The 14,867-nt window shown below is 46.0% G+C and overlaps 1 protein-coding gene across 1 annotated transcript in view; it reads left to right on the top strand.

Annotated features, from left to right (window-relative positions):
• Window positions 1–3,135: 3,135 nt before the first annotated feature.
• LOC119387733 (uncharacterized) overlaps window positions 3,136–14,867 on the top strand; it is a 34,075-nt gene continuing 22,343 nt past the window's right edge. The window contains exon 1 of the mRNA XM_037655215.2: window positions 3,136–3,269. Coding sequence (XP_037511143.1) covers window positions 3,147–3,269 — 123 coding nt within the window. The 5' untranslated portion in view covers window positions 3,136–3,146. The remainder of the gene's footprint in view (window positions 3,270–14,867) is intronic.

The following is a 14,867-nucleotide window of genomic DNA, read 5'->3' on the forward strand; positions in this document are numbered from 1 at the left end:
CGACATTGCAAATGAGACAAAGTTGCGAGGGAGAGGGGGAAGGAAGAAGCGCGAATTTGAGGCTGATCGGGTACGGTGACGTCAGCCAGCGTGCGATTTCGCGCGCCCTCCTTTCTCTCGCGAAAGATGGCATCGCGCGGATGTTGAACGTTCCCTATCGCCTCGCTTGGCTACGGGGGTGTTCGGCGGCGCACGCACCGCCCCTCATTTATTTCTTGGCATTGCGGCCAGCTTCTCCTTATCCGTCACGTGACAAAGCTACGACGACCCGCCATACAAACACGCAGATTTCCTGCGTTTGTGTGTATACGCTCTCGCGCGTCGGTCGGCGCCAGGCGTGCGTTTCGAGGACACCGAGGAATTCTCGTCTCTCGCTGACGGGGAAGGCGTCGTCTTACGTCGGGAGGTGAGTCCATGCGTTTAGCTAGCGCGCTGTCGCTTTACACTTTGGCCGCAGCGTGTGTCAGCCTAGGAATCGAGTATTGGAAGTTGTGCGTTTTAGAATGTAGGCTTTGTGCGAACACGACCCTGAAAGTTTAGTGGTTGCTGGTAGGTTGAAGTTAAAAGATTACAGTGTGAATTGTGGATAGTGACAGCACACCCCATAACAGAGGGAAACCTTGTTGACGCTTCTGGAGGCGGTGTCCCGAAATACGAGATTGCGTTTTCAGTGCGGTGCCACTAAAACCGGGCAAATTGAAATGCTCTTACCGCTAATGTAGGTCGCAGTTCTTATCTGTGCGTGCTATTGCCAGTCGCTCTCTCACCGGTTCTTACCCGCCCGCCGACACAGTCACTGATAATGTATTTTTCCTTTGTTCTTTCTTTGGTTTTAATATAAATGATGCACTATTGTTGCTCTTAGGGTGCTTCTATACGCAGGGATACTGCTCCTGCTGCTATACGCAGGGATACTTAAGACCTCCCGTACCGGGCTAATTACGCAATTTTTTAAAACTGAACAGTGAACAGAAAGCTGGAGGAAAGAGTTAACAAAACAGGGGCCCTGTTTGCTGGCTCTAAATGGTAGTCGTTTTACAACCCTCTTTCCTCTTTCGTTGTCTTGGCTATAGGTGATTTCTTGCAGGTCGTTGTGTCGACCATGAAAACGATGTTGCGTTAGTGCCATTGCGTTCATTTTGAGCGCATACGCTTGGAGCGTAAAGTCGGTTCTAATCCGTTTCACATACTGGGGCTAAAATTAAGAGCAACAAAAGGGCGCGTTTAAAGCTGATTCGGGAAACGCGGTGTAATAGGGAAACGAGCGGACGCCACATGCGCCCCTTTGTTAATTGTGCCGCGTGCATGCAGCGGCAACGGAGGTCAAGATACCCTTTGTTCAAGGTCAAGAGAAGTGGTCCAGCTTCCTCCTACAGGGTAGATGCCCAACGGTGCCTAAAGCACCCTTCGGTATTATCTTAGCAGTGAACAAGTCTGTCACAGACGTGTCGTGCTTATTGCTGGTTTAGTTGGACTTGGGCATTAGTATCGCGGTTCAAGACTGCTAGCAGTAGCATTCCAGTCATCCAAAACCCTGCCTTCCAAAAACAATTGCGATTTGTAAGTGTGAAACGTGTTTTAAATCTTGCCTAACCACCATTAGGATGTTTACATTGGTTCGACTTTTTTCGGATTTTTAAGACGCGCAAGGGATACTGCAGTGGGCGTTTTAAGCGGACAGGTTTTCGTCACTGTACACAATAAAGGACAAAGAACACAGTACATGGCACGAGAGCGGTGTGCTGTGTTCCTCCTTATTCCTTTTGCGTATTGCTCTCACCACAAATTTATGAACCTATTCAGTCCTGGGTACTGTGCCCCTAAAAAATCCGTTTATTGCTGTCGACTTCGGGGCTTCATTCTATATGCCGACCCTTACAGCGCTGCAAGGACCATATGCAGGCATGGCAGCGAAAAAAAAAAGGTTATTGCTTTTGCGTTAATTTAGGTACGCTAACACTCCAGCGCTCCTTATAAGTACGCAGCATTCGTGTGTTCGCATTTAAATAATCTTTATTCAGTAAATATGAGTCAATTTCATACCGGCCATTCTATGCGGATGTTCGCTCGATGCAGTACGCGGAAGCGCCGAAACTCTAGGACCTGTATACGTGCAATTGTTAAGTACTGTCGAGTCATTGGCGACTTCATGAATGTATACATGAACGGCAACCGAACCTAAAAGCTATATATCCTCACCCAAACGTATTTCAGCGGCCTCCCGAATATCCTTTTAACCTTTTTCTGGCACGGGAGGCCTCGTTTCGTATAAACTCACTTATGGTCAAACATTAGTTCTCGTGCTGCTGAAATGGTAGCTCGTAAAAATAAGTTTCTTTGAGGCTTCTCTGCTTTTTTAGGTTATTTGCACCGAAAGAACAATCAATATCGATCTCTCCTATGACCGATATGTACAGCCTCCTGCATTTTTAACTATTATCACGCGAGCGTCCACCGCACGCAGTATCTGCGTATTACAACGGCGTGGCAGACGACACTTGCGCTAGAGCTGCTTCGTGCGCCTGCGCGTACTACTGCCGGTCTCGCAGGTTATCGCCATTGTAAGGCGTTGATACTGCGTGCGGTCGATGCTCGCGTGATTTAGTTTAAAATGCAGGAGGCTGTACATAAATGTCTCGCTGTCCATGTCATTCTCAACTCCTCACCAAAAGCATATATAGCTTATAAAAATAGTTTCCTTCTGTTATATTTCGAAACCATACATCGACACGTGCACTGAGCGGTCTTTTTGCGGGAACATAAGCCACGGGACGCGATGTTCATGGTGTTTACAAGGTTTGACGAAGATGGACGATAACAAAAAAAAAATAAATAAAAAAGCCCAGTGTAGTGTGACGTGCCGTTGTGGCCGTCGGATAATATGGGTTCCGGGGCGGCGAGGAAATACATGGCTTAGTAAAAAGCTTTCTTGCGCTAACTGGTTCATGACTTCTGAAGCTGGTTGGTTCAGAAGTCCTGAACAAACTAGGCAGTTATGACCCTGTCTGTCCTTGTGTTGTTTTGCGCTACAATTTTTTTTCTTCATAAGTCATGAACCAACTAGCCCAAGAAAACGTTTTTTTTAATTTGCCTAAAACCCCTGCCCGCATTGTATCCTCTTTTAGGCGCCTACACGAGAGACCACAATGACGGCTCGCATCGTGGATGGCGTCCTGCAATCGCCGTTTACACTCGACGACTTCGAGGGCATCTCTGCGCCCCAGCTGATACGAGACTGCCTTCAGCGGTATGCGGACAAGGTGATCGCTGTGAGTACAAAGGCCTAGACACTGATTATACCCGGTGGCTATATTTGTCACGCGCTTGTTGATTTGAATAGCGAAATGCGCGTACTGCTGCATGGCGAGATCTGGTGAGCCTTCCGTCCCGGCGGCGTAGCTCGTTAACTGCGCGACACTTGATGAAAAAAAAAACCCCTGTCCGAGGCGGTCGCATTTTGAATTCGGACACCAAATGCTATAGATGCCGGTGTGCTTGGTAGTACGTGCACACAGGCAGGAGGTGCATGTTAAAAAAAAAACTCCAGGTGGTCGAGATGTCTGGAGGCTTCTACTACGTAATACCCCGACCGTTGTTTTCTACAATTATGCAGGTCCTGGTTGTTAGCTGCAGCGAAATTTGACCAGATCAGTCAGAATCTTGCTCAAGTCCACGTAGCGTATTTAATACATACAAGTTTATAAAATAACATCTGAGGGAAAGTGTGTCTAGACAGCACCTTGCGAAAGAGCACAGCTGCAAATATATGTACTTTTCGTTCGATATGGTGGCGTCATTTTGCCGTACGGCGTCCTACATAACCGACTTTACAGTTTCGGAACGTAAGACTTCACCGTTAAATTTACTCCCTCTCCTGTCCTTGATTAGTCACTGATTACAAGCAGTGCTGCTGTGTAAATTTCACTCGCTTCCGTCAAGTAGGCTACAGTATTCATGACCAGTGATTACTTCCATTTGTAGTCGCGTGCATTTCCGATCAATTTAGTGCAATGCTAAGCGTATCGACTGCGTATGTGGCTTCAGGTCCGTATCTTTATTTTTTTTTATGGGCCGTCTCCTTTCGTGATATCAGCCTAGTTATAACGAGAAGATATGAGCGCCCAGATACACCTATAGCCCGGCGGGCCAGTCGATATAGCATTCTGCTGCCGAATACTTGTCACGTATCAGATTTCTAACCCGTGCTGCGATTGCATTGATGCGTTTAACTCTGGCACAAAACTACCTAAAATACAAAGCTATTACAAATTGTAATACGTCACACGATGAAGATGGTGACAGACAGATCTTTGCTGCAGCTGCATTAAGGTGACCCTGCCAATGCTTTTCGCTGCAATTAGAGCAATCCTGTCTGCTCTGCCGGAAGCAAATAACCTACCAGAAGTGAAAGCCCTGTTGCCTCTGGAAGCACTATTGTGCAAACAATCCGGGTCAAACCAGCAGCAAGTAGCATATGAATAACTGCTACAAAAATGTCTCCATATTCCAGTGGAATGCCAACAGTCTTCGAAGGAAGTGTGCTGACTTTCGTAAACTGCTTGTGCAGTATAACTTTCCAATACTTTGCATTCAAGAGGCTGGAATGAATGATGATTTCCGTCTCTCAAGGAGGAGGAAGGAAATGAAGGAAAGGCAGGGAGGTTAACCAGACGCGCGTCCGGTTTGCTACCCTACGCTGGGGGGAAGGGATGAAGGGATTAAAAGAAAGAAAGAAGAGGGAAGAAGGCACTGTCAGGGTACATATGCACCTGTCCATTGAATGCCTACAAGCGGTCGGTTAAGCCGGTCGATTTTAAAAACAGCAGTAATGCTCGCGTCGCTTTGCTGGCCTGAGATGCGTAGGGCCACGTACAAGTAGTCTCGTCGAGGTGGAGTTAGCAGAGTGCACTTGTGTGTCAGAAAGGACCTACCATCTTATCAAGTTCAGTCAAGCGATTCTGACTTTCCGGAATTCATCGCATGTAAGGTATTGTTTGATAAGCTGTGCATAACAGTGATTAATGTTTATCTACAACCTTCAAGCCGTATTTAAGTGGACGAGCTAGTGGATATCTTCAAAATTTCTAGTTCTAATATCTTTATTTGTGGAGACTTTAATGCACATATTATCTGGGGCAGTGATCGCTGTGATGCACGTGGTAACGTTGTAGAGAGCGCCATAGACAAGTGCAATTTGACAGTTTTAAATGACTGATCACCAACATTCCTTCGCGGGTATAATTACTCTAGCTGTATAGATATAACTTTATGTTCACAAGATCTAGTGAATGGTGTGGGTTGGTCAACGGATTTGGAAACACGCGGAAGTGATCATTTTCCAGTCCTTGTAAATCACCCTAACATGCGGAGTGATGACATCCGGCGCTACAGCAGAGTGACGAACTGGAAAGCTTTTCGGTTTCGCCTAAGCAGTCAACTTAGTCAACATACAAGCGTTGAAGAATTTACGGAATTTTTACAGGATAATGTGAACATGTGCACAAAGAGGGTTCCAATTCCGAAAGACTACGCTGCAGTTGACGGAGAATACGAACACTTCAGAGCCATTAGACGCCGGTCTGAAAGAGCGTACCGACGGATCGGTAGTTTAGAAGCTTACAAAAGCGCTCAGAAAATCCACAATGTCATGCGCAAACGCATGGAAAATTTAGGAAAACGGCGCTGGCGTGGTTTCTGCGGCACGCTTTCTCCTCGCACCCCTGTTCCGAGAATATGGTTCGTAATTCGAGCGCTTAACGGCCCTGTAACACAGAACTTCCCATTTCGTGCCCTCGCTTTAGCTCTAGACACGCAGGAAATAGCGGTTGCAGATGAATTTTGTGAACTTATCTGCAGACCTGGCTCTACATCAAATTATGCAACATTTAATAATTCTGTTGCGTTAGCAAAGCAGAAGATTAATGCTTGCTATTGGGCACAACATCCTCAACTAGACGCCGCACTCACATTAAGCGAACTGCAATGTGCAATTGCTTCATGTCAAGTCTGCTGCTGGGCCGGATGGCGTTACTTACAATATGCTAAAGAACCTCGGGCCGACAGGCACCAAAGCTCTTTTAGACATTTATAATAATCTATGGACAGAAGTTGTACCGCAACCTTGGAAAGTCGCTCGAGTTATTCAGATTCTAAAACCTGGAAAGACGCCCTTGTGCCTTGATTCTTTTCGTCCAGTCAGCTTGACAAGTTGCTTATGCAAGGTAATGGAAAAGGTGATTGGCGCGCGACTTGAGTGGTGGTGCAACGAAACGGATGTTGTCCAACTACTTAACAGGTTTTAGAAAGCAGAGATGCACAATGGATGCTATAATGGACGTAGTAACGTACGTGGAACACGAACGCGCCTGCGGTAACGTGACGGTCGCAGTATTCTTGGACATAAAGAGGGCATTCGACACCGTCAGTCACGTGCATGTTCTACTCAGTATGTTGGAACTCGGAATGTCCGGAAAGTCCTTGCGATGGATTTCTGAATTTTATCAGATCGCAAAATATTTGTCCAGACGGGTGAAGGAAAGAGTGCAGAACACGATGTCAAGCAAGGAGTGCCACAGGGAAGTGTGCTTAGCCCTTTTCTATTCAACTGTGTCATGGCTGATTTAGCAAGACGACTGCCATCTCAGTTACGATTCTCGCTGTATGCAGATGATGTGTGCATTTGGACATCTGGAACTAATGTTCAGTTAATTCAGACGGCACTACAAGAGGGCATTAATACCATCAACAACTTTTTAATAGAGAGAGGGATGGCTCTGTCGCATGCGAAGACAGCTGTGTTGCCTTTCACCCGTAAGAAGTTAAAGAATTTTAATCTTAGTCTGGAAGGACGACCTTTATTGATTGTGACACAGCATCGATTCCTTGGAATAGTACTTGATCGGCAGCTATCCTGGACACCACACATAAAAAAAACTCGAAAACTATGTTAATGCAACAGTAAATATACTTCGCAGAATTGCTGGTACGTCGTGGGGTGGATCAGTGTCGTCCCTACTCAATGTTCACAATGCTTTAATAAGACAGAGAATTGCGTACTCTGCGTCAATCTTACACGGCCTTTCACCCACGTCGGAACAGAGACTTCAAAGGCTTTTAGCTAGGGGATTACGCATATGTCTAGGAGTTCCACGGGCGACTTCCAGTTCCCTTGTAATAGCAGAGACTCGCCAATCTCCCTTCACAGTCATGAGAAGTATAGAAACATGTCGGCATTTTTTTCGTCTTCAGACGCAACATAAAAGCCACCCATTGGCTCTGGAGATATTACAAAGGAATAGAAGCCATGTTCATAAAGAAATTAAGGAAAGAACCAGTATACTGTCAAGAAATGAATTTTTTAATTCTGACGTTGATTATCCTCCATGGCTACTTACGCTACCAAAGGTCGAAGTGCCAGTGGACGGCATAATCAGAAAAAATGACATGTTCATTCTAGCCGCCCAACAACTAGCGCTCTACCAGATATATATGCGATATCCGGACTACATACATGTCTATACAGATGGCTCCAGTGTACCAAAATTTTCAACTTCAGCATTTATTATACCGCACCTCAAGGTACAAGATTCATTTAAATTATCTCGCGTTACATCGTCTACAACAGCTGAACTATTCACTATTCTAAGTGCTATAAAATTTATCAATTCTGTAAGAGATGCTCAGAAATGGGTAATTTTCAGTGATTCGCAGGCGGCACTAACATCACTCTGTAGCACAAAAGCAGAAACAATTAATAATAGTCTGATCTACGAGACACTTAAAGAGCTCACCAAGGCCGATCAAAAGCATCATGAAATAATGTTCCAGTGGATACCGGTACATTGCAACATTCCTGGCAATACAGCAGCTGATGAAGCAGCACGACAAGCACACCGCAAAAAAGATATCGTTTCTATCCCAATATCGAAAAATGAATTGCGAAGCATTTTAAAGACACAATCTTTCAATATGTGTAGAAATGCGTGGTTCGACGAAAATTCTAAAAGCTGTGATTTATATCATGTAGATCCACTTATCGAATTTGAAATTCCGTTGTCTTTAGACAGAAGTGTGGAAACTCTTATTCACCGATTAAGGCTAGGAACTGCCTACACAAAGCATTTTTTACACAAAATCGGCCGCGCTGAAACTCCTGAATGTGATTGTGGATTCGTAGATGAAGACATATATCACCTCCTTCTAGAATGCCCACAGCATGACGTACCAAGACGCCGACTTCAATCATCGTTAATAACATTAGACCGCAGACCACTAAGTTTAAGGAAACTTTTGGGCCTGTGGCCAACAAGAGGCTTACAGAAGTGTGCTTTACAAGCATTGAAAATTTTTGTATATTGTGTATATTTGTGTGTATATTTGTGTATACACACAAATGTAGTGTATATTTGTGTGTTGGCCATTACTAGCACATTTAAGCTTTGTTTTGTATTAACGGCAGAGTGTATACTTATGTGTGTTGACTATTTTAGGGGCGAAGCTCCTTATAGCGGCACCCGTTCGTCCCTCGTAGCGTAGTATGTAACCAGTCTTACGCTTTGACCTGCAAGGTGGTGCCGGTGGGAGATTTTTCCTGTGCGTTGTTGAACAATAAAAAATTCGCAGCGTTAACTAAAAGCCGACTTCTTCTGTGTCTCATTCCCATTAGCAGCCATTCTTTACCTCCAAAGTAGTGCCTGGTGAGATTTCTCCTGTGCGTGATTAAACAATAAAAATTTTGTTCAAAACGCCGTTGATTGATGAAATAAACCAACGAAAGACGCCAGATGTTTTGTAAAAGCAAAACGAAAGAACGCCAGATGTTTCTAAAGCAAAACGAAAAGACGCCAGCTGCTTAACGAAAGACGCCAGATGTTTTCTAAGCAATGGTTTTCTAAACAATGAAAATTCACAGCGTACATGTAAAATTCAAGTGCGCTGCAAGTCGTCATAACTCATCGAACCTTTAGTATAAACGCGCCCGATCTCACGTCGGTGATGTACTGGGCAGAATTCACGGAAGATTCACGGTTTACCGATGAACCTCCGCAGCTTCGCCCACTCATCATCATTCACTCCGTGGATATGCTGTGATTTTTTTTTTGTCTTGGATATGTTTGAAACAGTTGCTGTTTCTTTTTTTTTACATCACCGTGTATACACATGTATGTATGTAATTGTTGAATATGTTGTTTTGACTGTTATGTCTTGACTGTTACGCTAAGTTGTATATTGTATGTACTACGGGTTAATTGTGATTAGGAATTTAGACACTATGTACTTTATGTTTATGAACCCTATGTACTCTAAGAGCTAAGGAGTAGCCGGCGCCTTATTTGTGCGCCAACATCTCCTTACATCATGTCAATAAAAAAAAAAGTGACCCGTCTGGGCAGCTCAGCGGCTAAGGTGCGGCGCAGCTAAACTCGTCGACGCGGGTTCGATTCCCGAACGCGGTAGTGTCACTTAGATGGGGGCAAAATGCCAGAACCCCTGCATATTTAGATTTAAGTACACGTTAAAGAACTCCCGACGGTCAAAATCGACGCTGAGTACACACGTAACTCATCCTTTCGTGATTTTGGCGCGTAATGTTGTAGAATTTAGGCGTTTTTACGTCGAAGCTGCCTTCACTTGCTGCTGTTCGGTCCGTATAAGTGTGATGGGACCGATCGTGAACGCATACGTAGATACTTGTGTTATTGAAGTCGGGTTCTGCCCCTCCACGGTTGTCTGGTGGTTATGGCGCTCGGCTGCTGACCGGACGGTCTCGGGATCGAACCCGGCCGCGACGGCTGCATTTTCGACGGAGGCGAAAATGTTTGAGGTCCGTGTACTGCAATTTAGGTGCACGTTAAAAAACCGCGGGTGGTCGAAATTTCCGGAGCCCTCCACTACGGCGTCTCATAATCGTATCGTGGTTTTGGGACGTTAAGCCCCAGATATTGTAATGAAGTCGGGTTCTAGTTAAAACTAATACGAAAATTTAATCAGACGTTGCTCATAGACAAACCGTGTCATACGGCGAGATAACCTTAACTGCTAGGATGCCTTACACGCGCTTATCTTATCAATGCGTGCTACGGAACTATTTGGGTCCTACCTGGCCATTAAAGGGCCGCTGAGCAACTCCGACCTCGAAGACGAGGTAGCTTTTATCCTTGCTTTCGATCCTCTCTGCTAGTGTTGTCATCTCACCGATTACGTCTTTGAAACTCACGTGGCTACTACCTCAGTAGTGAGTGCAGCTTTGTCGTATTCTTTTTTAATGAGCTCCGATAAGATACGCTTCTCAGGACTTCTCACGCTGTTATCACCATAGGTGCACTTTAAATGCAAATTAAACAAGCTGAAACCACTTTGGAGGCTTCAGGTACAGCATAGTCTCCGCGAGACAGATTACGTATTTTATTAACTTACGGTGTTTAACGTCCGAAAACTGCGCACTTTGGTAGCGTGGAAGGCCGTGGGAAGGAAGGCCGTAGTCGGGAACTTCGATTTAATTTTCACTGCGTCTCATTTAACCTGAACCGCGCGCACAGTAACGAGTTCTTTTGATTTTTTTATTCCTTTTGGATTGCAATGTCGCGCCGTCGCTGGAAATCGACTACGTGACCTCGCGCTCAGCAGCTCAAAACCATAGTGCTGACGATATTGTAAATTATCCAAACTTTTCTAGAAACTTCTGTGTCACAACAAATTCGTACGTGCACGTCTATGCTATGCAAATATTTCTCCGAACACCAATAATTTACTAAGTGTACACCACCTAGGCGCCGTGAAAATGTGCAGCGTTGGCATTCGAAGAATTTTTTTTATGGGCTGTACTCATCTACGGCGAGGCACTTTTATTAAAGCACCATACGTTGACCTAAGACAATCGTGTATATAATAGGCAATAACTCTTCCGCCTTGCTAGAGTACAAGAAATTACTCTAAGCCGATTTCTAAGTTCTTTAACTACAGAAAAAAAGGCACTGACCCCTAACAACGTAGTGAGCGCCTCCTAGCATACACTTTGCAACATCTGTAAGTTGGCTTTCCTGCAAGAACAATTCTTCCGCACGAAACATCTAGTTGCTAAGTTGCTTTTCTTGCTATACAAGCGTGGACTACTCCACCTTCCACGCAAGGTGCGCGAGCACCACAGAGGCATTTTAAAAATTGCTGCTTGAATGTCACGCTTCATGGTGAGCTCTATGGTTTGCAGGAAGACAGGGAGAAACCAAAGCAAGGAATAACAGGGATGACGTTGAATGGAAACAAATGCTTGCCTGATAGTCCGTGGTCGAGGCTCTTCGTGTGGAAAACAAGCTTGCTCCCGCATGCGCAGTAACCATTTTGCAAGGTGTCTGTTTGCAGAAATTTCTATCGAAGCAACGTAGACAGATGCAGCGCTGCTAGTAGAAAGATTAAGCCGCGGAATTTTTTTGCCAACCTGCATCTACCCCGTACGTGGGGATTATAGTTGTGGCACTCTCAGTGACGTCACTCTGCAGACAGGCGTAGGTCTAGTCCTCGCTGCTCTCTAGGTGGTTCTGGCTGTTTGCAACAGAAGGGTTTTAAAGCCCCCCCCCCCCATTTTTTTTGCACCTCCCAAACAAGCATTCTCATTCGTTCTCAAGGTCGTTGGCTGCGCACCTATGATGCACTCGCTGACGTCGTGTTACGTTGCCGATCTGGGCGTAGTCACGACGACGGACTACGCCCAGATCAGACGGACTACCCTTCTGGGCGACGCAGAAGGGAGTCGAGCGGGAAGCCGAAACCTGCCGAAGTTCTATCCCTTATAACTTTCTTATTAATGCGGTTATTCGCAAAATTCTTGCGGCAGCATGTACACATCAGACAAGTGTGTAGTTATCTCTTCATCGCGAATTTCGTACTGGGGGTTGTTTCGTGGCCCTTCAAGTAGAGCGTAGTGAGTGAGTGAATAAACTTTATTAAAAGTCCGGACGAGGCGGGGGGAAGAGGGGATTAACCCCTGTCCCGTCCCACTCTCCGTCGATGATGGCGTCAGGTGACGGCTTGAAGCCCTTGCACCCGGGCGGCATCCTCGGCTTGCCGGACGGCCCAAAGTTGGTCGGTCAGCTTGTCGCTGGTGAGTGCCGCCTCCCAGCGGCAGCGACGCCGACGCAGCCGATCCTCAGCAGTGACCACAGCCGCGGCGGCGGTCGGCCCCTGCCCTCGCGCGGTGGTAGCAATTCGCCCCTGTCTAACATGCGTCGCGAAGTGAGCGGCGGCAGCGACATTAACTCTCCCGGCACATTCCCAAAGCATGTGCCGCAGTGTGGCTCTTTCCCCGCACGCTTTACAACGCGTCCGTCGGGTACAAGCTCGGATAACAGATGCGTAGGATCGCCGGGCTGGGGTAAGTGTCTGTTTGTAGTAATCTCCAAGTTACGGCCTGTCTTTTGTTTAATTTGTCGTGTGGTGGAGGGTATTTGCGTCTGTGAGCGTAGTGAGGATTTTTTTTCTTCCTAGGGGCACACCTCTTGACAGTGAAGTGTGGTGGAGGGTATTTGCGTCTGTGAGCGTAGTGAGGATTTTTTTTCTTCCTAGGGGCACACCTCTTGACAGTGAAGTGGGTGCTGGGTAGGCCGGTATGACGAGGCAGATATTTCGTCTGGAGAACGTTGCTTGTGCGTCACACACAAGCTGATACCGCAGCCCCCACGTCGTTTCATTCTTTCCCGTACGCGGGACCTCGATTCCGAAAGCGCGTTCGCAACGTCACGAAAGCTTGAGAAGTGTTGAGCTCGACCTTGTGCGTTATATATATATATGTACCGGCCGTGGCTTCAGCGTATGAGCCAGAGTAGCGCATATGTCCGCGATAAAGCAACCCGAAGTTGAGCGGTAAAGTCACCCTTAGTCCGCGCAGGGGCTTCGCTTAAGGAGCCTTGACCTGAGGATGTATTTGATGCTATGCTCTTACGACGCTTGCCTACTCTTACTGTTTTGTTCTACAATATTACATTAACGCAGATATAAAGTTACGCGAACAATCTTTTTTGCGTCTAATCGTCCCTGCAGGCATTTTCATAAAGTTGTTCTCTTTCTCTCTCTCTGAGTATGATAGTCTAAAGGCGACAAAAAGTTCAGCTTTGCTCTGAATACGTCCGAGAAGACTTTTATCGGTGATGGCGAACTTGCTAGGGGTCTTGAAGTAAAATGCGAGCCACTCGCGACGTCGATTCGACGGAGATTGCTGTCACTCGAGTCTCGCTTGCCGGCGGAAACCATACGAACGATAGATGCAGGCGACGCCACAACTGACGGCACGATACCTTTTGTCGCTTATTACGGTCGATAAACGTGGCTGTTACAGCGTAGTCGAACTTACACCGCAGTACGCCCTTGAGGCATTAGTGACTGCCGACACAACTGTCGGCAGTCATTAGTTTCGGGGATCGAGCAGGAGAGGTGGGTGGAGTGCTCGCTCCCCGCCCCCCTCGGCCTGTGTACTTTAGGAGCCCCAATTAGCGGCTCTATTTTGTCGTAGACGTGCAGCGTTATGCTCGAAGGAACGCGCAAACAAACTTCCAAATTTTGATCACAAGAACGACTTTTGTGCACCTCACTTCTCATCGCAACGGTCCCCCTCTTGGGCATGGGCGAATAGGAAGCTCACTCCTCTGCATCGCCACTAGATCACTCGCGACTTGCACAGCACTCCCTGTGGCGCTTAATTGAATGCAATTTTTTCAATTGATTTTTTGAGATTTTTCGACCGCGCAGACGGAACACGCGAACAGCCAAACGTGATCAGTCTTACTAAATGCACCGGCGATAAGCACGCAAAAGCACGGTCATTCGGTAAAAGGCGCACGGCTGTGCTGGCAAAAGAACTGATAGCGCCGATTTGCGCGCGGCCAAGAATACGGGCTTCACCGCTGCACACGGAGGGGAGGTAATGACTTATCAGAAGCACGTTATCAACCCGAAGGCATACCAGTGACTGGTCGAGACTCCCCGTGTTACCAGCTCGCAACAAATTGGCTTCACTGTAGCAACTTGGAAGTTCCGCGTGAATGCGCTTGGCGAACGGCAACAGAGCGGCGCGTGGAAAACAGAAGCGCAAATCTGGCTCCTATAGGAGCCATATGCAGTAACTCTAGCGTATGTGATCTTATGACGCTTCGCGTCGCACTAGTTATGATTTGGGGCAGGAGTTTTGATGTCTCACCAAAGTTTGCCGTAACTAACGACGATAGCATTAATTATGCAATACGGTACCCTTACAAAAATATGTTCAGATAGTCCATATAAAGTTTGTAGACATCTGTCTATAAAATCAATTGACGTTCTATAGCTGAATTCTTTAGACTGGTCTATAGACAGTCTATGGAATAGTGGCCGCACTCGTTTTTATAGACCAGTCTACAAGAAAGTCTAAGTCTATAGATTGGCTATAGAAGGTCTGTAGATTAATAAAAATTCATGCGTTTAAACCGATGTCTGCAGAATGTCTATAAACAAAAGTCTATAGGCTCATATAAATCTACTTTGGTTTACTTTTGTCTATAAAATATCCACAGACAAATGTCTGTAGATTATCCATAGGCTATTCCTATGACCCAGTATATAGTGTCTACGGACTTATTGCCTCACAAATATACTGTGGTCTACAGATTGCCTAGAGGCAGTTCCTGTAGATTAGTGATGTATAAATTTATCCCAATAAACTCTGGAAAAGAAAACTAGGCAAAGCACACAGAAAAGAATGACAAGCACAAGCGCTGACTTACAACAGAGCTTTAATCAGAAAAAGATACATAAATATAAAAACTTACGACAAAGCATGCGCGAAAAACAAATGCAGACCCATTTTTGCATACAATGTAACGAAGCTACTTCTCCGTTAATAG

This window comes from Rhipicephalus sanguineus, chromosome 3 (genome assembly GCF_013339695.2).
Source record: "Rhipicephalus sanguineus isolate Rsan-2018 chromosome 3, BIME_Rsan_1.4, whole genome shotgun sequence".
NCBI lineage: Eukaryota > Metazoa > Arthropoda > Arachnida > Ixodida > Ixodidae > Rhipicephalus > Rhipicephalus sanguineus.